At 39.1% G+C, this 23,561-nt stretch overlaps 1 protein-coding gene across 1 annotated transcript in view; it reads right to left on the bottom strand.

The window, feature by feature from the left end:
- Positions 1–23,561, bottom strand: part of RASEF (RAS and EF-hand domain containing) — an 81,855-nt gene that overhangs the window by 11,451 nt on the left and 46,843 nt on the right. Inside the window, exons 8-14 of the mRNA XM_060100729.1 lie at positions 22,177–22,261; positions 20,965–21,053; positions 13,996–14,230; positions 13,550–13,687; positions 13,286–13,433; positions 11,891–11,972; positions 10,336–10,450 (exon numbers count right to left, since the gene is read on the bottom strand). Coding sequence (XP_059956712.1) covers positions 10,336–10,450; positions 11,891–11,972; positions 13,286–13,433; positions 13,550–13,687; positions 13,996–14,230; positions 20,965–21,053; positions 22,177–22,261 — 892 coding nt within the window. The remainder of the gene's footprint in view (positions 1–10,335; positions 10,451–11,890; positions 11,973–13,285; positions 13,434–13,549; positions 13,688–13,995; positions 14,231–20,964; positions 21,054–22,176; positions 22,262–23,561) is intronic.

Genomic DNA, 23,561 nt, shown 5'->3' with positions numbered 1-23,561 from the left:
GGCTGTATCAATTTACATTTCAACCAACAGTGCAAGAGGGCTCCCTTTTCTCCACACCCTCTCCAGCATTTGTTGTTTGTAGATTTTCTGATGACACCCGTGCTAACTGGTGTGAGGTGATACCTCATTGTAGTTTTGATTTGCATTTATCTAATAATTAGTGATGTGGAGCAGCTTTTCATGTGCCTCTTGGCCATCTGTATGTCTTCTTTGGAGAAATGCCTATTTAGGTCTTCTGCCCATGTTTTGATTGGTTTTTTTGTTTTATTAATATTGAGCTGCATCTGAAGCTGAAACTGTGATTAAAAATCTTCCAACAAACAAAAGCCCAGGACCAGATGGCTTCACAGGCGAATTCTATCAAACATTTAGAGAAGAGCTAACACCTATCCTTCTCAAACTCTTCCAAAATATATCAGAGGGAGGATCACTCCCAAACTCATGCTACGAGGCCACCATCACCCTGATACCAAAACCAGACAAAGAAGTCACAAAGAAAGAAAACTACAGGCCAATATCACTGATGAACATAGATGCAAAAATCCTCAACAAAATACTAGCAAACAGAATCCAACAGCACATTAAAAGGATCATACACCATGATCAAGTGGGGTTTATCCCAGGAACGCAAGGATTCTTCAATATACACAAATCAATCAATGTGATACACCATATTAACAAATTGAAGGAGAAAAACCATATGATCATCTCAATAGATGCAGAGAAAGCTTTTGACAAAATTCAACATCCATTAGTGATAAAAATCCTCCAGAAAGTAGGCATAGAGGGAACTTTCCTCAACATAATAAAGGCCATATATGACAAACCCACAGCCAACATCGACCTCAATGGTGAAAAACTGAAACCATTTCCACTAAGATAGGAACACGACAAGGTTGCCCACTCTCACCACTATTATTCAACAGTTTTGGAAGTTTTAGCCACAGCAATCAGAGAAGAAATAAAAGAATACAAATTGGAAAAGAAGAAGTAAAACTGTCACTGTTTGCAGATGACATGACACTGTACATAGATAATCCTAAAGATGCTACCAGAAAACTACTAGAGCTAATCAATGAATTTGGTAAAGTAGCAGGATACAAAATTAATGCATAGAAATCTCTTGCATTCCTATACACTAATGATGAAAAATCTGAAAGTGAAATCAAGGAAACACTCCCATTTACCATTGCAACAAAAATAATAAAATATCTAGGAATAAATATACCTAAGGAGACAAAAGACCTGTATGCAGAAAATTATTAGATGCTGATGAAAGAAATGAAAGATAATACAAACAGATGGAGGGTTATACCATGTTCTTGTATTGGAAGAATCAACATTGTGAAAATGACTCTACTACCCAAAGCAATCTACAGATTCAATGCAATCCCTATCAAACTACCACTGGCATTTTGCACAGAACTAGAACAAAAAATTTCACAATTTGTATGGAAACACAAAAGACCCCGAATAGCCAAAGCAGTCTTGAGGGAAAAAAATTGAGCTGGAGGAATCAGGCTCCCTGACTTCAGACTATACTACAGAGCTACAGTAATCAAGACAGTATGGTACTGGCACAAAAACAGAAATATAGATCAATGTAACAGGATAGAAAGCCCAGAGATAAACCCACGCACATATGGTCACCTTATCTTTGATAAAGGAGGCAAGAATATACAGTGGAGAAAAGACATCCTCTTCAGTAAGTGGTGCTGGGAAAACTGGACAGGTACATGTAAAAGTAAGAAATTAGAACACTCCCTAACACCATACACAAAAATAAACTCAAAATGGATTAAAGACCTAAATGTAAGGCCAGAAACTATCAAACTCTTAGAGGAAAACATAGGCAGAACACTGTATGACATAAATCACAGCAAGATCCTTTTTCACCCACCTCCTAGAGAAATGGAAATAAAAACAAAAATAAACAAATGAGACCTAATGAAACTTAAAAGCTTTTGCACAGCAAAGGAAACCATAAACAAGATGAAAAGACAACCTTCAGAATGGGAGAAAATATTTGCAAATGAAGCAACTGACAAAGGATTAATCTACAAAATTTACAAGCAGCTCATGCAGCTCAATATCAAAAAAACAAACAACCCAATCCAAAAATGGGCAGAAGACCTAAACAGACATTTCTCGAAAGAAGATATACAGACTGCCAACAAACACGTGAAAGAATGCTCAACATCATTAATCATTAGAGAAATGCAAATCAAAACTACAATGAGATATCATCTCACACTGGTCAGAATGGCCATCATCAAAAAATCTACAAACAATAAATGCTGGAGAGGGTGTGGAGAAAAGGGAACCCTCTTGCACTGTTGGTGGGAATGTAAATTGATACAGCCACTATGGAGAACAGTATGGAGGTTCCTTAAAAAGCTAAAAGTAGAACTACCATACGACCCAGCAATCCCACTACTGGGCATATACCCTGAGAAAACCATAATTCAAAAAGAGTCATGTACTAAAATGTTCATTGTAGCTCTATTTACAATAGCCAGGGCATGGAAGCAACCTAAGTGTCCATCAACAGATGAATGGATAAAGATGTGGCACATATATACAGTGGAGTATTACTCAGCCATAAAAAGAAACGAAATTATTTGTAGTGAGGTGGATGGACCTAGAGTCTGTCATACAGAGTGAAGTAAGTCAGAAAGAGAAAAACAGATACCGTATGCTAACACATATATATGGAATTTAAGAATAAAAATGGTCATGAAGAACCTAGGGGCAAGGCGGGAATAAAGACACAGACCTACTAGAGAATGGACTTGAGGATATGGGGAGGGGGAAGGGTAAGCTGTGACAAAGTGAGAGAGTGGCATGGACATATAAACACTACCAAACGTAAAATAGATAGCTAGTGGGAAGCAGCCGCATAGCACAGGGAGATCAGCTCGGTGCTTTGTGACCACCTAGTGGGGTGGGATAGGGAGGGTGGGAGGGAGGGAGACGCAGAGGGAAGAGATATGGGAACCTATGTATATATATAACTGATTCACTTTATTATAAAGCAGAAACTAACACCATTGTAAAGCAATTATACTCCAATAAAGATGTTTAAAAAAAAGTCATACCTTTTAACTGTCAGTTAAAAAAAATATTGAGCTGCATGAGCTGTTTATATATTTTGGAGATTAATCCTTTGTCCATTGATTCATTTGCAAATATTTTCTCCCATTCTGAGGGTTGTCTTTTCTCCCTGTTTATAGTTTCCTTTGCTGTGCAAAAGCTTTTAAGTTCCATTAGGTCCCATTTGTTTATTTTTGTTTTTATTTCCATTACTTTAGGAGGTGGGTCAAAAAAGGTCTTGCTGTGATTTATGTCAGAGTGTTCTTCCTATGTTTTCCTCTTAAGAGTTTTACAGTGTCTGGTCTTACCTTTATGTCTTTAATCCATTTTGAGTTTATTTTTGTGTATGGTGTTAGGGAGTATTCTAATTTCATTCTTTTACATGAGCTCTCCAGTTTTCCCAGCACCACTTATTGAAGAGACTCTCTTTTCTCCACTGTATATCCTTGCCTCCTTTGTTATATATTAGTTGACCATAGGTGGGTGAGTTTATCACTGGGCTTTCTATCCTCTTCCATTGAACTATATTTCCGTTTTTGTGCCAGTACCATTTGTCTTGATTACTATAGCTTTGCAGTATAGTCTGAAGTCAGGGAGTCTGATTCCTCCAGCTCCGTTTTTTTCCCTCAAGACTGCTTTGGCTATTCGGGGTCTTTCGTGTCTCCATAATTTTAACATGTTTTGTTCTAGTCCTGTAAAAAGTGCCGTTGGTAATTTGATAGAGATTGCATTGAATCTGTAGATTGCTTTGGGTAGTAGAGTCATTTTCACAATGTTGATTCTTGCCATCCAAGAACATTGTATATCTCTCCATCTGTTTGTGTCATCTTTGATTTCTTTCATCAGTGTCTTATAGTTTTCTGAGTACAGGTCTTTTACCTCCTTACGTAGGTTTATTCCTAGATGTTTTATTCTTTTTGTTGCAATGGTGAATGGGAGTGTTTCCTTAACTTCTCTTTCTGATCTTTCGTTGTTAGTGTATAGGAATGCAAGAGATTTCTGTGCATTGATTGTGCATCCTGCAACTTTACCAAATTCATTGATTAGCTCTAGTAGTTTTCTGTTGGCATCTTTAGGATTATCTATGTACAGTGTCATGTCATCTGCAAACAGTGACAGTTTTACTTCTTCTTTTTCAATTTGTATTCCTTTTATTTCTTCTTTTTCTCTGATTGCTGTGGCTAGGACTTCCAAAACTACGTTGAATAATAGTGGTGAGAGTGAACATCCTTGTCTTGATCCTGATCTTAGAGGAAATGCTTTCAGTTTTTCACCATTGAGAATGATGTTTGCTTTGGGTTTGTCATATATGGCCTTTATTATGTTGAGGTATTATCTTGAGGTATGCCCACTTTCTGGAGAGTTTTTGTCATAAACTGGTGTTGAATTTTCTCAAAAGCTTTTTCTGCATGTACTGAGATGATATGGTTTTTATTCCTCAATCTGTTAATATGGTGTATCACACTGATTGATTTGCATATATTGAAGAATCCTTGCATCCCTGGGATAAATCCCACTTGATTATGGTACATGATCTTTTAATTTGTTGTTGGATTCTGTTTGCTAGTATTTTGTTGAGGATCTTTGCATCTATATTCATCAGTGATGTTGGTCTGTAATTTTCTTTTTCTGTAGTATCTGTCTGGTTTTGGTATCAGGGTGATGGTGGCCTCGTAGAATGAGTTTGGGAGTGTTCCTTCCTCTGCAATATTTTGGAAGAGTTTGAGAAGGATAGGTGTTAGCTCTTCTCTAAATGTTTGATAGAATTCACCTGTGAAGCCATCTGGTCCTGGACTTTTGTTTGTTATAAGATTTTAAATCACAGTTTCAATTTCATTACTTGTGATTGGTCTGTTCATATTTTCTATTTCTTCCTGGTTTAGTCTTGGAAGGTTATACCTTTCTAAGAATTTGTCCATTTCTTCCAGGTTGTCCATTTTATTGGCATAGGGTTGCTTACAGTAGTCTCTTATTATGCTTTGTAGTTCTGCAGTGTCCGTTGTAACTTCTTTTTCATTTCTAATTTTATTGATTTGAGTCCTCTCCCTCTTTTTCTTGATAAGTCTGGCTAAAGGTTTATCAATTTTGTTTATCTTCTCAAAGAACCAGCTTTTGGTTTTATTGATCTTTGCTATTGTTTTGTTTCTATTTCATTTATTTCTGCTCTGATCCTTATGACTTCTTTCCTGCTACTAACTTCGGGTTTTGTTTGTTCTTCTTTCTCTGGTTCCTTTAGGTGTAAGGTTAGATTGTTTATTTGAGATTTTTCTTGTTTCTTGAGGTAGGCTTGTATAGCTATAAACTTCCCTTTTAGAACTGCTTTTGCTGCATCCCATAGGTTTTGGATCATCGTGTTTTCATTGTCATTTGTCTCCAGGTATTTTTTGATTTCCTCTTTGATTTCTTCAGTGATCTCTTGGTTATTTAGTAACGTATTGTTTAGCCTCCATGTGTTTGTTTTTTACTTTTTTCCCCCTGTAATTTATTTCTAATCTCATAGCATTGTGGTCAGAAAAGATGCTTGATATGATTTCAATTTTCTTAAATTAACTGAGGCTTGGTCTGTGACCCAAGCTGTGATCTATCCTGGAGAGTGTTCTGTGTGCACTTGAGAAGAAAGTGTAATCTGCTGTTTTCAGATGGAATGTCCTATAAATATTAATTAAATCTATCTGATCTATCATGTCATTTAAAGCTTGTGTTTCCTTATTAATTTTCTGTCTGGATGATCTGTCCATTGGTGTAAGTAAGATGTTAAAGTCACCCACTATTACTGTGTTACTGTCGATTTCCTCTTTTATAGCTGTTAGCATTTGCCTTATGTATTGAGGTGCTCCTATGTTGGGTGCATATATATTTATAATTGTTATATCTTCTTCTCGGATTGATCCCTTAATCATTATGTAGTGTCCTTCCTTGTCTCTTGTAACATTTTTTATTTTAAAGTCTATTTTATGTGATATGAGTATTGCTACTCCAGCTTTTTGATTTCCATTTGCATGGAATATCTTTTTCAGTCCCCTCACTTTCAGTCTGTATGTGTCCCTAGGTCTGAAGTGGGTCTTTTGTAGACAGCATATATATGGGTGTTGTTTTTCTATCCATTCAGTGAGCCTGTGTCTTTTGGTTGGAGTATTTAATCCATTCACATTTAAGGTAATTATCGATATATATGTTCCTATTACCATTTTTAAATTGTTTTGGTTTTTTTTTGTAGGTCATTTTCTTCTCTTGTGTTTCCCACTTAGAGAAGTTCCTTTAGCATTTGTTGTAGAGCTGGTTTGGTGGTGCTGAGTTCTCTTAGCTTTTGCTTGTCTGTAAAGCTTTTGATTTCTCCGTCGAATCTGAATGAGATCCTTGCCATGTTGCATAATCTTGGTTGTAGGTTCTTCCCTTTCATCACTTTAAATATATTGTGCCACTGCCTTCTGGCTTGTAGAGTTCCTGCTGAGAAATCAGCTGTTAACCTTACGGGAGTTCTGTTGTATGTTATTTGTCATTTTTCCCTTGTTGGTTTTAATAATTTTTCTTTGTCTTTAATTTTTGTCAATTTGATTACTGTGTGTCTCGGTGTGTTTCTCCTTGGGTGTATCCTGCCTGGGCCTGTCTTCACTTCCTGGACTTTGGTGGCTATTTCCTTTCCCATGTTAGGGAAGTTTTCGACTATAATCTCTTCAAATAATTTTTCAGGTCCTTTGTCTCTCTCTTCTCCTTCTGGGACCCCTATAATGTGAATATTGGTGTGTTTAATGTTGTCCCAGAGGTCTCTTAGGCTGTCTCCATTCCCTTTCATTCTTTTTTCTTTATTCTGTTCTGCAGCAGTGAATTCCACCATTCTGTCTTCCAGGTCACTTATCCGTTCTTCTGACTCAGTTATTCTGCTACTGATTCCTTCTAGTGTATTTTTTATTTCAGTTTTTGTATTGTTCATCTCTGTTTCTTTGTTCTTTAATTCTTCTAGGTGTTTATTCTTTAATTCTTCTAGGTCTTGTTAAACATTTCTTGCATCTTCTCAATCTTTGCCTCCATTCTTTTTCGGAGGTCCTGGATCATCTTCACTGTCATTATTCTGAATTCTTTTTCTGGAAGGTTGCCTATCTCCACTTCATTTAGTTGTTTTTCTGGCATTTTATCTTGTTGCTTCATCTGGTACATAGTTCTCTGCCTTTTCATTTTGTCCATCTTTCTGTGAATGTGGTTTTCGTTCCATAGGCTGCAGGATTGTAGTTCTTCTTGCTTCTGCTGCCTGCTGTCTGGTGGATGAGGCTATCTAAGAGGCTGTGCAAGTTTCCTGATGGGAGGGACTGGTGGTGGGTAGAGCTGGGTTTTGCTCTGGAGGGCAGAGCTCAGTAAAACTTTAATCTGCTTGTCTGCTGATGAGGGGGGCTGGGTTCCCTCCCTGTTGGTTGTTTGGCCTGAGGCAACCCAGCACTGGAGCCTAGAGGCTCTTTGGTGGGGCTAATGGCGGACACTGGGAGGGCTCATGCCAAGGAGTATTTCCCAGAACTTCTGCTGCCAGTGTCCTTGTCCCTGCAGTGAGCCACAGCCATCCCCTGCCTCTGTAGGAGACCCTCCAACACTAGCAGGTAGGTCTGGTTCACTCTCCTATGGGGTCACTGCTCCTTCCCCCGGGTCCTAATGCGCACACTACTTTGTGTGTGTCCTCCAAGAGTGGAGTCTCTGTTTCCCCCAGTCCTGTCGAAGCCCTGCAATCAAATCCCGCTAGCCTTCAAAGTCTGATACTCTGGGAATTCCTGCTCCCATTGCCAGACCCCCAGGTTGGGAAGCCTGACGTGGGGCTGAGAACCTTCACTCCAGTGGGTGGACTTCTGTGGTATAACTGTTCTCCAGTTTGTGAGTCACCCACCCAGCGGTTATGGGATTTGATTTTATTGTGATTGTGCCCCTCCTACCATCTTGTTGCAGGTTCTCCTTTGTCTTTGGATGTGGGGTATCTTTTTTGGTGAGTTCCAGTGTCTTCCTGTGCTTCTGGTGCTCTCACAAGAGGGAGTAAGTGCATGTCCTTCTACTCCACCATCTTGAACCAGTCAACCCAGTGGTTTTCAGTTGAAGTGTGTTATTCAGAGCGTTCATTCACCACTGACACTCTACTGCTTCTCAATCCTCTTGCCTATCCCAACAACCTCACAGTTAGTTCCGACCTATATTATAGTGGCTATATAAATTGCCCCCATGGAATTTCCGCAAATTAGAAGAGGTGAGCCGTGGTGAAGGTTCATTGTGATAAGTGAAAGTCAAATGCCCAGTGGTATCTAATTTTTTCTCCAATAACAAATTCAAGAATTCATCTTGAATACAGTTTTCTTCCTTTTTAGACCCTATGAAAGGTAACATGAATAGCTAAGAAGGTCATTTACCACATGTAGGTGCTTAATCATTTAGCAAATTATGGCAGTAGGGCCCCTGGCACAGCAGGCCACAGCTGGTCACTGAGGGGGCTATTTCAACCCTGTGGATGACCCTGCCTTTTGTGCCTCCTTTTCTTGAGTATAATCCAAAGTCTTAAAATGAAGACCAAGTCCAACAGTTTCAACAATAAAATGTTTTGCTATAGATCTTAAATATCTGTGGGTATGAGTTAGTTGGGATCATTTGTTCTTCTCTGAACTCACCAGCCTATTCCATGGAGGTTAATCTGTTCCCTTGAGTAGATCCCTCTCCTCTATGCACTAACTACCTCGGAGATTCTTTCTTGACATCAATGGATTTTTTCTTAACCTGCTGCTCACTCTGGAGCTTAATTAAAGGAGCAACCAGTGTTGAATCAGGAGGTCCAATTCCTCTTCCACTCCTAACCTCTAAATAACTAAAAGCCAGTGTCATACACTTTCTCTGCCTCAGGTTTCTCATAAAAAGTGAGAATAACATTACATTTCTTCCTTTCTCAGATATGTTACAGAGATGAATATAACATGTGGAAAACCTTGTGAAATAAAAATACTACATAAATGTCAACACTTACGATGTATTTATAATAATTTGAAGTCATGATATTTCAGTTGAACAAAATGCTTATTTATATTCATCATTGAGTCTTATTGCCAATTTCAGTCAGTCATTTCTTGCATCATTTCTTTAGTTAGAAAGAGAACATTCATTCTGGTGTTTTATAGGGTATGAAATAGGCCCAACTCAAGAAACTAGAGGCTAACCTGAGATCAGACAGCAGTGTTCTCTGTTCAGCCACCTCTGCACTTAATGCCTGTTAAAAATTATAGATCATAGACGTACGTGAAAAATTGTATTAACCACTAGGTTTGTTTTTTTTCCCAAGAGTATGCTGAACCATGGCTTGAACTGTAGTTTTATGGTGATTAATAACCGTTGGTAGCACACTACATGTGGGCAAAATCATTTCCTACTTTAAAAAATTATTTACCATGAAACAAAGGATATGAAAGTGGCTCAGATGGAAGACACCATCTCATTTGACCAAAAGAAAGCACAGATAGTTACCACACATTTAAAATACCAGTTGGTATTTCAGTAGTACCTTGGGGGTGTGTAAAGACCCAAATCACTGCCACAATAAGGTTGAGAACACAGTTCCTATAGAACTTGGACCTGGTGCAAGCTCACACCCAGGTAGTGTTTCACCTATACTTCTAGCACATGTGGAAGCCCCTATTACACCTCTAGTCACACTACACACCCAGCCCCATCACCCCCCTTGTTTGTGAGAGCTGCTTCCCCTTTTTGGGTTGCCTGAATTTTCAGTTGCTGCTAATCAGGTTCTGATTATATCTATAAGAAAACCCAGGAGGGTTTCCCTGGTGGCACAGTGGTTGAGGGTCCGCCTGCCGATGCAGGGGACATGGGTTCATGCCCCGGTCTGGGAGGATCCCACATGCCGTGGAGTGGCTGGGCCCGTGAGCCATGGCCGCTGAGCCTGCGCTCCACAGCGGGAGAGGCCATAGCAGTGAGAGGCCCGCGTACCGCAAAAAAAAAAAAAAAAGAAAACCCAGGAGTGTCCCCCCCCTTCCCCACCCCAGAAGCTCACTTTAGTAGTGTCCTTAGCTCTGTGGGAACTTGCCCAGCTACTGAGGAGGAGACCAGTACTGCCAAGTGCCATTGGGAATCCCGCTTCTCACATCCAGTTCTTCCTGAGAGCCTGGATCAGTGGCTTGTAATTGAGTTCGTTTTGACAAGAGAAACAGCATTTCCTGAGACAGGCTGTAGCTCTCCTATGTAATTTTTTGGTTCTCTGTTTTGAATTCTTACCTCAATCATATCTACCCATTCTCGTACATTAAGAAAGCTTTTCTCACACGTAACATCGTACAGCAGCAAAACACCATCTGCTCTTCTGAAATAAGACTTGGCAATACTTCTGAATCTGGAAAAGAGAAAAGCACGTAATGGTTCTCATCAGTCAGTCAGTTTGGGGCTGCCTCATTCTTCATCTCCATTATGCTCACCCTTTCCCCTCATCTTTTAAAACAAGCCCCAATTGAGAAGAATCTAATGGCAACCTCTTACTGTGAAATAGCCATCCCCGAGGCCTAGAATGACCTGGTGAAAGGTAACAGGATAAGAATCTGGGCTAGTGATTTAGAAAAGCCAATCATTTTCTCCACCAAATAATCCCAAGAAAGTCTACAAACCCCAGAGCATAGCCAGGACAAGGTTGAGATCATAATTTCTAAAAATTTCAGCCTCAGCAACACACTACCAGAACCCAGCTGTGGGACACAGAAGGGTGTGTGTGAAGGATGGAAGGAGAGGCACATCAGAGAAAAATTATTTTTTGGCTGGTGGGTAGGGAGTATTGTAGGTGGGTGGTAGAAGAACTAACCATGTGGAACACCACAGGGCACACACACAGGGTGTCGGGGGCTCACCAGGCAAAGAGGACACCTCACCCTATCTGTCCTAAACTGAGTGCAGTATTTTACAGGATCTTAAATAGCTATGTTAACCACACATATTTTTCAAATGCTGCTAGAAAATATGAGCTCCATGTGGGCAGGTGTCTGTGTCCACCTGTTCACCGTTGCATCTGAACACCCTGAATGGTGCCTGGTTACAGAGGTCGGCAGGTACCCCCATACTTGTTTGGTGCACAATCGGATACAGTCTGTTCCCTAAGAGTTAGATATGATTAAAACCTATGCTTGATGCTCTGGCCATCAGCAGTGAAAGACAGGGTACTGTCTGTGGCCAGATGCGAGTCTGCTATTTATCAATGGTCTGTGTCCCTGCCCTTGAACTGGGGAACTGACAGGTCCTCCTCTCCATCTTCTGTGGTGCCCCAGCTATGCAGCTCCTCACGCTGTTGCCACATTCAGGAATGCCGCCTCTCCGAAATTTTCTCCTTAGGATAGGGCATTCTCTTTTTCTCAGTGGCTCACCAATTCAAAGGAAGCTTAAAGATCCTCTTCACATGACTGATGGAGCAGCGAAGGAGGAAAGGATGTGGAAAAAAACAAGCATTCTTGAAATTCTAACGTGCTCTATCAGAATTATATGAGTACAAAAACCACCAAGGGGGCTTCCCTAGTGGCGCAGTGGTTGAGAGTCCGCCTGCTGATGCAGGGGACACGGGTTCGTGCCCTGGTCTGGGAAGATCCCACATGCCGCAGAGCGGCTGGGCCCGTGAGCCATGGCCGCTGAGCCTGTGCGTCCGGAGCCTGTGCTCTGCAATGGGAGAGGCCACAACAGTGAGAGGCCCGCGTACCGCAAAAAAAAAAAAAAAAAAAAAAAAAAAAACCCAAGTATCCTACAAGGCTTGTCTGTGCAACTCAGCAGAACCCAAAGCATTATGGAAAGCACTTGCCTCTCCTGGCCAGCGGTATCCCAGAGTTGCAGTACTGTTCGCTCTCCGTCTACAATGAGAGTTTTCATTTGAAAATCAACTCCTGAAAAGGAATATAAGAGAACATGGAAAACACGATGTAAATAATTCCATTGGTTTTTACTTTCAAGCCCTCTCTAGGATGAGACAAATCTAATAAGCCAAAGTTCGGCAAGACAGAGAGGAATGAACCTGGCCTTCAAGGACAGTGACCTTCACATACTAATTATAAGTCAGACCACACATGTGCGTGCATATGCTTATTGCAGGTTGGCTGACTTGGGGAAGGATTTAATCTATGGACAAAAGGAAAATCTATGTTTTATGTGTCCACATAATTAGATGGACTCAGTTATATCTGTGTGTGTGCATGCACATAAATGTGCCTATGTATATGTATATATACAGGTATATACATGTGTATGTATATGTATATAAGTACATGTATATGATGTATATATATGCCAGGCTCTCTAGGAACCGAACCAAATATTGTAGGCTTTTTATGAATCAAATTGAAGTGAACCTTCAGCTTTGTTATCTTGAAGGGTGTAACAGAGAACCATAAATTTAGAAGGACATCCATTGTGAAGAAGGTAATCTGTTCTAAGGTTTCTGGTTATCAAAATAAGAACTCTTTAGATAAGGAAGAAAAGTAAATGATAATTTGCATATCTTCTTTCAATTCCTTTTACTGATTACTATGCAAATTTGGGAAATGAGGACCCTATTTTTTCCTTGTTCTGAGAGGTATTACTCATGTATTCCGTTGTGAAGGAGGGGAGGGAACATACACCCGGCTATGATTTTGACCTTAATGACAAACTGGCTATCGATAAGCTCACTTTATCAACATCAAATGACACCTGATCAGAAAGGCTTTCCCTGGGCACCCTGTGTAAAAGTGCACCTCTCCCAAACCTTATTTTTTAAAATGTGTTTTTCATCCATTTCCCTCACTGTGGGCTGGGATTTAGTCGACTTTGTTTATTGTGTATCCGTAGTGCCTACAACAGTATGTGGCTCACAGCAGGACTCAGGATATGCTTGCTGAATAAATGAATCTGTCATCTCTGGCTCTAAACTTTGTTTGGTTGATCTCACTGGGTAAGCAGATACCTCAAGTCCTTTGCTAGTCTTCCTCTCCCAAATTTAGGCCTTAGCCAAAACAAAGGGCTATTCTATAGAGGACGACACGTGTGTGTGCAAGTGCATGTGCACACACACACACACCTCTACCTATATACATATTTATTATACAGAGAGAAAGAGAGAGATCAAGAGAGAGATCCGTGTGTCTGTATATAATCCCTAACGAAAATAGAATCAACCTAAAGAAGGTCATTTTCCCATTATCCATGGAAAAAGGAACTGTACCCAGGGTGGCACTTGTGTTTCCTTGAAATTCATTCTTGCAAAGTCTCATGAGCAAACTTGACTTTCCTACTGCAGCGTCCCCAGCCAGCACAATCTTGTAAGCCTTCTGTGAGCTGGAAGATTTATGGTTATCATCCACCATGTCTGTCTAGGGGAAGGAAGCCACAGTGAGTGACAAAGGTAGTGCCAGCTTTCTTCCTAGTAAGTTACATGGCATGAAGATGAACAGTGTTCACGAATAAAAGTGTCTCTGAAACCACCTACCTGTGGTGCAAGTGCTGAGATGGGCTTTCTCAAGGAGCTAATGACACTGCCTTCACTAGCAGACTCCTGCGGCTTCCAGTCCAGGATGGAAGCCATGTCTTCTGAGCCATACGTCTCTTCATCCCTTATATCAGGAACCTGTTTTTTTTTTTTTTTTTAAAGTCAGCCGTTAAAAACCAAAGTCTTTCATTACATACATACATCATGAAATAAAAAGAAGAAAAATATGCTGCTGAATCAACAGTCAATGCTATTATGGAACAGAGTGGCTGCAAAACGAAATCTGTGAGAGTTTTCCCTAACTTGATAGGGAGAAACATTCTCCCAACTATGTTTCACATGTATAACCTTTAAAACAATGCCCATGACAGATAAGGGTCAAACGGGGTGAGATACGTATTTCTATGGAAAATCAGGCCTAGGAGAGAAATGACTTTGGGGCTTACGTCTGTGTCTGAAGCATCACCCCCAAAGCTCTCCTGTGTGCCGTGTGACCTCTGGAATCCCCTCTGGTGCTTGTACTCCACCTCCGAGTCATACTCATTGGAATCTCTCAGGGTAGACAAGCCGCTGTCGAAGCAGCTCTCAGGCAGGCTGTCAATATCACAATTTATCCTCTGCATGGGATCACAGAGGGCCAGAGAGTCACAGTCCTCATCCATGTAGGAAGAGTGGGATGACCTGGTGACAAAGGAGAGGACTGCTGTACCTGAGGGCTGGCGATGCTCAAGATGACACAGCAATGGAATCAGACAGCAACAGAATCAAGAAGACTGATATTCTCGTTCTTGCCAAGAGCCACAGTATATTCCATGATTAAGCAACAGGGGAAATAAAATGCTCAGAGCAATAGTTCATTCTATGCAACAATCAATTAAGATAAAGACATTTAAATCAAACATTTAATAAAGGAAGTTATTTAAAAAAAATCACCTTCTTTATTTCCTGATACAAAAAGAATTAGAATGCCCAGGATGTAAATGCAATCTCAAGTTGTGTTAAGAAAAATGTACATAGAACATGTGAACCTTTTTATTCTAATGTGGTCAGACCATATTTTGAACAGCATGTCCATTTCTGGATAATACCTCTATTATGACCTGAGACTTTAAACCCTCCAGTCTGAGAAATGTTTCAGTGCACTCGGCTTAAGTTGTAATGGTTTCTCTCCTCAAATATTTGAAGAGCGGACACAGGAAGACTATATTCTCTCAGTGCCAACTGATAAACTTTTCTGGGAATCACATCTCTAATCAACATGGTGAAAAATGACAGGCAATCAGAAATGTGTGGCCCTGGAATGGTCTGGCATACGAGATGAATTTTCTGCCACTAAGTGGGGACATGTCTGGAAAGACTCCTATGGGAGAGGTTTCATAGGGAGATGCCCCATACAAAGGCTAGAACTCCTGACTTCTACGGATCTTTCCACTTGGGAAACTCCAACATTTTATAAATGTTAATTACCTCATTTACTTTTGCTTTTCCATTTGATTCCCATAAATATCTAAGTTTATACTGAAATAAAACAAGGGTTACAACTTACTTAGTTCCTACTACACACTGGGCATCCTAGCCACTTGGCCTACATGATGTCATCAGAAAGAGGAAATGGGCAGGGTATATAGGTCTCCAGATACGAGAAATAATAAGAGATGAATGTTCTTAGAAAAGAGAGGGTAATCTTAATATAAATACAAATATAAGCCATATAAATCTGAGAAGTCAAAAATATTTTGGTGCCATTTTCAAATATTTAAAGTTAACTAAAAAGGTAATTTAATCACCTAACTCTTTCTAAATATGCTGCTCAATTATAACGTCTCCTGGGACAGGAATTTCATACCACATCTCAATCTACCTAGCTGGCTGTGTGTGAATTTTTGTGTACATTTTTTTGTTTGTCTCATCACTTATAAAACTCTCCTTCTGACACTGATTTTAGGTCAATCTATAAGGAACCTAAAGAAACCATTCTCATTATAATATAGTACAAATTCAGCTCCATGTCATGATTAGTCAGAACTTTATTTTTTTAACCTATTCATATTTTTGATAAGGAATGAAGGAGAAAAAAATCCTGATTGAAAAATCACTTCCATGAAAATACAGAATCTAAAAAATACAGGTATAGATCAGACTTTCTCAAACTCAACTTATATACATACCCTTTTAAAAGTAAACTATTCTTATCTGCCTGAAGAATATTTTCATTACAATTAAATATGTAAAAATACAAAACAAGTTATATTTTTGTTAGAGTTCTTAGAAAAAACTCAAAACTAAAACAGATATACAACTTAAAATCCAATAAGGCCACAAAAGCAATAAAATTAAATTTACAAGATGCTTTTAATTAAAAAAAATTTTAATTGAAGTATAATTGATGTACACTATTATATAAATTATAGGTATACAATATAGTGATTCACAATTTTTAAAGGTTATACTCCATTTACAGTTATTATAAAATATTGGTTATATTCCTCACATTGTACAATATATCCTTGTAGCTTATTTTATACCTAATAGTTTGTACCTCTTACTGCCCTACCCCTATATTGCCCCTTCCTCCCCTCCCCACTAGTAACTACTAGTTTGTTCTCTGTATCTGTGAGTCTGCTTCTTTTTTGTTATATTCACTAGTTTGTTGTATTTTTTAGAGTCCACATATAAGAGATATCATACAGTATTTGTCTTTCTCTGTCTCACTTTTTTCATTTAGCATAACACCCTCCAAGTCCATCCATGTTGCTGCAAGTGGCAAAATTTCATTACTTTTTATGGCTGAGTTGTATTCCATTGTATATATATACTACATCTTCTTTATCCATTCATCTGTTGATGGACACTTAGGTTGCTTCCATATCTTGGCTATTGTAATGCTGCTATGAACACTGGGCTGCATGCGTCTTTTAGAATTAGTGTTTTTGTTTTTTTCAGATATATATCCAGAAGTGGAATTGCTGGGTCATATGGTAGTTCCATTTTTAGTTTTTTGAGAAACCTCCATACTGTTTTCCACAGTGGCTGCACCAATTTACATTCCCACTAACAGTGTATGAGGGTTCCCTTTTTTCCACATCCTTGCCAACATTTGTTATTTGTGTTTTTTGATGATATCATTTTTTTTGATGATAGCACCTGACAGATGTGAGGTGATATCTTATTGTGGTTTTGATTGGCATTTCCCTGATGATTAGAGATGTTGAGCATCTTCTCAAGTGCCTGTTGGCCATCAGCAACCTCTTTAGAGAAATGTCTATTCAGTTCTTCTGCCCATTTTTTAATTCAGCTGTTTGTTTATTTGATGTTGGGTTATATAAGCTGTTTATATATGTTGGATATTAACCCCTTGTTGGTCATACATTTCCAAATATTTTCTCCCATTCAGTGGGTTGTCTTTTTGATTTGTTGATAATTTCCTTTGCTGTGCAAAAGCTCGTAAGTTTAATTAGGTCCCATTTGTTAATTTTTGCTTTTATTTCCTTTGTTTTAGGAGATGGATCCAAAAATATTCCTATGATTTATATTAAAGAGTGTTCTGCCTACATTTTCCCCTACGTGTTTTATGGTATCCGATCTTACACTTAGGTCTTTAATCCATTTTGAGTTTATTTTTGCATATAGTGTTAGAGAATGTTCTAATTTCATTCTTTTACATGTAGCTGTCTAGTTTTCCTGGGACTGGCTACTGAAGAGACTGTCTTTTCTCCATTGTATATTCTTGCCTCCTTGTAATAGATTTATTGACTATAAGTGTGTGGGTTTATTTCTGGACTCTCTATCCTGTTCCAATGATCTATGTGTCTGTTTTTGTGTCAGCACCACACTGTTTTGATGACTGTAGCTTTGTAACGTAGTCTGAAGTCAGGGAGCATGATTCCTCCAGCTCTGTTCTTCTTTCTCAACATGATTTTGGTTTTTCAGGGTCCTTTGTGTTTCCATATAAATTTTTAAATTATTTGTTCTAGAAAAATGCCTTTGGTATTTTGTTAGCGATTACATTGTTAGGGATTGCACTGACTCTGTAGATTGCCTTGGGCAGTATGGTCATTTTAACAATATTGATTCTTCCAGTCCAAGAACACAGTATATCCTTCCATATGTTTGTGTCATCTTCAATTTCTTTCTTCAGTGTCTTATAGTTTTCCAAGAACAGGTCTTTTACCTCCGTAGGTAGGTTTATTCCTAGGTATTTTATTCTTTTTGATGAGGTGGTAAATGGGACTGTTTCCTTAATTTCTCTTTCTGGTAGTTCACTGTTAGTGTATAAAAATGCAACAGATTTCTGTATATTAATCTTGTATCCTGCAACTTTACCAAATTCATTGATGAGCTCTAGCAGTCTTCTGGTGGCATCTTTAGGATTTTCTATGTGTAGTATCATGCCATCTGCAAATAGTGACAGTTCCACTTCTTCCTTTCCAATTTGGATTCTTTCTGTTTCTTTCTCTTCTTTGATTGCTGTGGCTAGGACTTCCAAAACTATGCTGAATAAAAGTGGCAAGAGTGGGCATCCTTGTCTTGTTCTTGATCTTAGAGGAAATGCTTTCAGTTTTTCACCTTTGAGTAAATGATGTTAGCTGTGGGTTTGTCATATATGGCCTTTATTATGTTGAGGTATGTTCCCTCTATGCCCACTTTCTGGAGAGTTTTTAAAATCATAAGTGGATGTTGAATTTTGTCAAAAGCTTTTTCTGCATCTACTGAGATGATCATATGGTTTTTATTCTTCAGTTTGTTAATGTGGTGCATCACATTGCTATTGAAAAATCCTTGCATCCCTGGGGTAAATCCCACTTGATCATGATGTATGATCTTTTTAATGTATTGTTGGATTTGGTTTGCTAATATTTTGTTGAGGATTTTTGCATCTATATTCATAAGTGATACATAGGTTTTTTAAGGAACCTATGGAGGTTCCTTAAAAAACTAAAAATAGAATTACCATATGATCCAGCAATCCCATATGATCCAGCAATCCCACTACTGGACATATACCCAGAGAAAACCATAATTCAAAAAGACACATGCACCCCAATGTTCATTGCAGCACTATTTACAACAGTCAGGTCATGGAGGCAACCTAAATGCCCATTGACAGACAAATGGATAAAGAAGTTGTGGTACATATATACAATGGAATATTACTCAGCCATGAAAAGGAATGAAATTGAGTCATTTGTTGAGACATGGATGGATCCAAAGACTGTCATACAGAGTGAAGTAAGTCAGAAAGAGAAAAAAAAATATCGTATATTAACGCATGTATGTGGAACCTAGAAAAATGGTACAGATGAACCGGTTTGCAGGGCAGAAGTTGAGACACAGATGTAGAGAACAAATGTATGGACACCATGGGGGGAAAACCGCGGTGGGGTGGGGATGGTGGCGTGCTGGATTGGATGATTGGGATTGACATATATTCACTGATGTGTATAAAACTGATGACTAATAAGAACCTGCAATATAAACAAACAAAACAACTAATACTAAATTTTCTTTGGGTTATTTGTATGGAAATATGTTAATATAAATGTTTCAGACATTACATGAAATTTCCAAAAATCTTATATGTTCTGGTATAATGTTATAAGTCATAATTCTAGTTATTACTTTAAAATGTATATCTCAGAAATAACTAAATTTCCTTGTCAATTGCATTATTATGAACTTTCATCAAATCTTTAACCATGGTCATTTTTAAGTCTTTTGTCATTTACAGCCAGTTCTGGGTGTACTCTGATGCTTTTGCAAAAATGTTCCTATAAAAGGGTTTCATCTTCAAGGAATTCATGGAAAAGACTCTGACAAGTACGGGTTTCTGGTAACTGACTATACTGCTGAACTGAATGAAGAAGCATTTTCAGAACTCTAATGGAAAACTGATGAATTCATAAAAGCGCTAACAAAAGATCAAGATGAAAAAAAAATTAATTACATGGGACTGAGTGAACTGATGAGGATGATTATAATTTTTGTGACTTTCTGTTTGAATAAAAAAAAATCCCACAAGGACTCAGAGGCAAAAAATATACAAATCAATTTTCATTGCAAAGTAAAGGAGCTGTTACAGTGGAGGATTACTGGACTGAATGTCAATATTATGACATAATATGAGTGTGTTTCGTGTTTGGTAATTGCAATCATCGTTGCTTTTGTTGTGGTCATCCATTTACAATGCTTGGTGTCAGTTTATTTATCTCTTGTAAAAATAAAATACAGTGTGTGTGTGGAAAAAAAAAGAAAAAAGAAAAACGTTCTGGAGGTGCATGGTGGTGACGGTTGCAAAACAATGTGAATGTACTTAATGCCACTGAACTGTACACTTAAATATAGTGAAGATGGTAAGTTTTACGTTATGTATATTTTATCACTATTTTTAAAAATAAAGAATAATACCTTTTTAAACTCAAAAAAAGTAATATCTATTTCTCAAAAACAGAGAAGCCAGTTGCCTACAAATAGATAAACTATTCAAAATTTTTATTAAACAAATCAGTGAATAATAAAAACATCTGATACTTGGATAGAATTTTATTAAAAGTGACTACCAGTAAGCCTTGGAAACAGACCTTCCTGAAAGGGGATATGGCCATCTTGCTAATGCCAAGATACTAAGTACATTATTCTTTAGACCAAAAGTCCTCAAATGAAAAGGGAAGGAACATAAATTATGAAAGTGGCATCAGAAATGGAGAGCCAGAGACCTGCAGTTTATGCACTCACGTCTACCATCAAACTTTGACATACTCCAAGTTAGCCTTTTAAGTAGTGACACTGGACATGTATATGTATACACATGTGTACACAAATGTAATCTTTCAGTTTTTATTGCTAGATCTCAAGTTATAACAGGGCTAATATTTCACTTCATTTGATTAAAAATAGAGCTAAATCCTCACTTCTGGGAAGGCTCTGTGACTCCTTTAATACATTAGCGCATAAACATCTACTTGCTACATTTCTATTTGTTTTGAAAGTTTGCCTTTCCTTGAACATAGCTTGCATAATATTATACTGAGCTATTAAACATTTACAGATTGTGCCAAGAGTCTCAACATCATATACTGCGTATATCACAACATCACATATGGTAGTTCCACTGGCTTCCCTGAAACACCTCTTACTGAGGGCACTTCTAAGAAACAAGACTTAATAGGCATGAGGTAAGGGTAAGCATACATAAAACCAAGTCACGATAACATCTTAAAGAAATCACTTTACTCTCTCAAACATTTTTACTTTAATCTTTACATGTTTCATGTTTCAGAAATTTAAAGTAAGATAGTAGAAAACAGATATTAGTGCCCCCAATATATTCTGTTATTCTAATTCACCTGTAAGGAAATGTACTTTCCTTTTAACTCTGTTCCAGAATTTAAACAGAAAGTAAGTAGGTGTTAACATACCTGTCATAGCCCAGAGGTTGAGGAGAATGAGCATTAAATTTAGGACTGCTTCTAGAAATTGTATTCCCTGGTGATATATTATTTATGCGCTGTAATACATAAAATACATATGTAATATATTGTTATTCCATGTAAAAATTTTATGTACTTTTTTTTTTTTTTTGCAGTACGCGGGCCTCTCACTGTTGTGGCCTCTCCCACTGCGGAGCACAGGCTCCGGATGCACAGGCTCAGCGGTCATGGCTCACGGGCCCAGCTGCTCTGCGGCATGTGGGATCTTCCCGGACCGGGGCACGAACCTGTGTCCCCTGCATCGGCAGGCGGACTCTCAACCACTGCGCCACCAGGGAACCCCTATGTACATTTTAAAAAACTGTAGCACACTAGTTTACTAATGTAATTAAAAGTTTGGTATCTTACATGAGAAAACGAAAGCACAGAAATCAAGGGAAAAACTGCAACAACTGCCCGTAGGACTCTCTCCTCATCATGTCTTAAGTCCAAACCCTACCATATAAGCCATAAAGGGGAATCCTGGTTCCCCAGATTTGCCAGGACCCTGCAATACCGACTGTGGATTTGTCTCTTCTCAAACCATCATTTGGCTTAGTGACTGACTCATCCATACCCAAAGCTGTGGCACTGGAACCCCAACCTTGAAGCTGACCCCCAAAAGTGGGGGAAGAGGCTTTCTGGCACATGTAGTCTAGGGAAAGGTCCTCAAAATTCCAAATGGGTCTTAGCTCGTTTCTGTAGGAGGATTAAAGCCCAAGGCCTCCACTCTGATGATCTCACTACCAGAAAGAACAAACCAATGGGTCTAAATAAACTCCTCAGCCAGAAGCACCCTCTCTCTCCTCTCAACTGGGCAATATGTATTTTAACCTCCATGAGACATCTCGCTTTTTCTTCTATTATTGCTATCTGTGCACATCTTAACTCCCTACTATACTATAAACTCTTCCAAGACTCAGGTCACACCTTATACATCTTTCTTTGGTTTTCTGGAACATTGAACAAAGAGTTGGCTAACATCTAGACATTTATTTATGCAGAGGAATAGCATATTTTTTAAGTTGGGAAAATGTCTCCTTTTATTATATGAAATAGTTTCTCATTATTATAAGTTCTCTTCTAAGAAAATACATGATTTTTATCAAAATACTCTACCATGAGAAAGAATGAAATGCATTATTAAATTCTATCACATACCAAGGATCTGTTGAACTTGCTGTAACTGTTTTCAAGGGCACTCCTTAGGCCATCGTTACTGTCATGCAGTTTCCTGTTAGCTGTTCTACAAAGTAAATAAATAGATAAGGAAAATATTAATGGGGGTGAAAGTCACCACTTCTTTTCAGGCTGTGATATTCAGAACGTGGCATTACCACCGCTTGTATCTTTCTACCACTTCCCTTCAAACCTCATAAACTGAGATCATAATTCATTACTAGAAGTGCAACTTAACAATGTGTCACCTCTCTTTAGAGGTCTCAAGGCATTTTAGGAGTGAGTCAGCTATGCTGTGGAACCCACTGCTCCTTCAGGTAGCTCCACTGTTTGGATAGGTTTGGTGCAGGTCTCTGTTCCCTAAAGGCCTGAAGCCAGCTGGCCCCACCTACTCTCTATCCCCCCTGCACGGATATGCTGTGTTATGTCACACTTCTTTCTCCTGGCTACTCCTGCATCCTTCTTGTGGCATGGTGCTGTACTGCCAGACACTGTTTTATACCAGTTAAAGGCTCCAATGTTGGCTCAGGGTTCAAACCCCAACTCAGGCACTTACTTTCTATATGCCTTACAGCAGCCATTTAAGCTATCAGAGACTGAGCAACCTCTTCTATCAAATGAAGTCTCTGCTGTAGAGACTGGCTACTATTTCCCTGCTTCAGGCTTATTCATCCTTCAGCAGTCAGACGCTTCCTGGACCTTCCTGGTTAGGAGGATGCCCTTACGAGACACTCGGCTCCCCTTGGCCCCTGCCTCTCTTTTGGCATCTAACATCTGTAAGTATTGATCGGGTTCCATCCTCTTCCCCTAGACTAGCCCCATAAGGAGAGAGGCCTTTTTCTCCTACTTGCTACTGTATCCTCAGCTCCTGGCATACCTGAACCATAAAAGGTGCTGAGTGAAAACCTGCTGAATGAATGAATAAATGAATTAACAGGATTCTTTTTTTTTTTTTTTTTTTTTGCGGTATGCGGGCCTCTCACTGTTGTGGCCTCCCCCGTTGCGGAGCACAGGCTCCGGACGCGCAGGCTCCGGACGCGCAGGCTCAGCGGCCATGGCTCACGGGCCCAGCCGCTCCGCGGCATATGGGATCCTCCCAGACCGGGGCACGAACCCGTATCCCCTGCATCGGCAGGCGGACTCTCAACCACTTGCGCCACCAGGGAGGCCCCTAACAGGATTCTTGTAATATATCAACTCTATCATTGCCACAGGTGAGATGTAATAAGCATTCATAATGATGACAAAAAAATTGTCAAATCTGACCTGACATCATTTGGGGGAACTAAAACCAGAAGAAAATACTGCCTAGGTGAAAAAGAGAGAAAGGGGCAGTGGGAAAGGGGGAGGTTTTGCAGGGAAGGTCT

Source organism: Mesoplodon densirostris, chromosome 6 (genome assembly GCF_025265405.1).
Source record: "Mesoplodon densirostris isolate mMesDen1 chromosome 6, mMesDen1 primary haplotype, whole genome shotgun sequence".
NCBI lineage: Eukaryota > Metazoa > Chordata > Mammalia > Artiodactyla > Ziphiidae > Mesoplodon > Mesoplodon densirostris.
The sequence above is the reverse complement of the archived record's forward strand: the minus strand, read 5'-3'. Positions and strand labels throughout refer to the sequence as shown.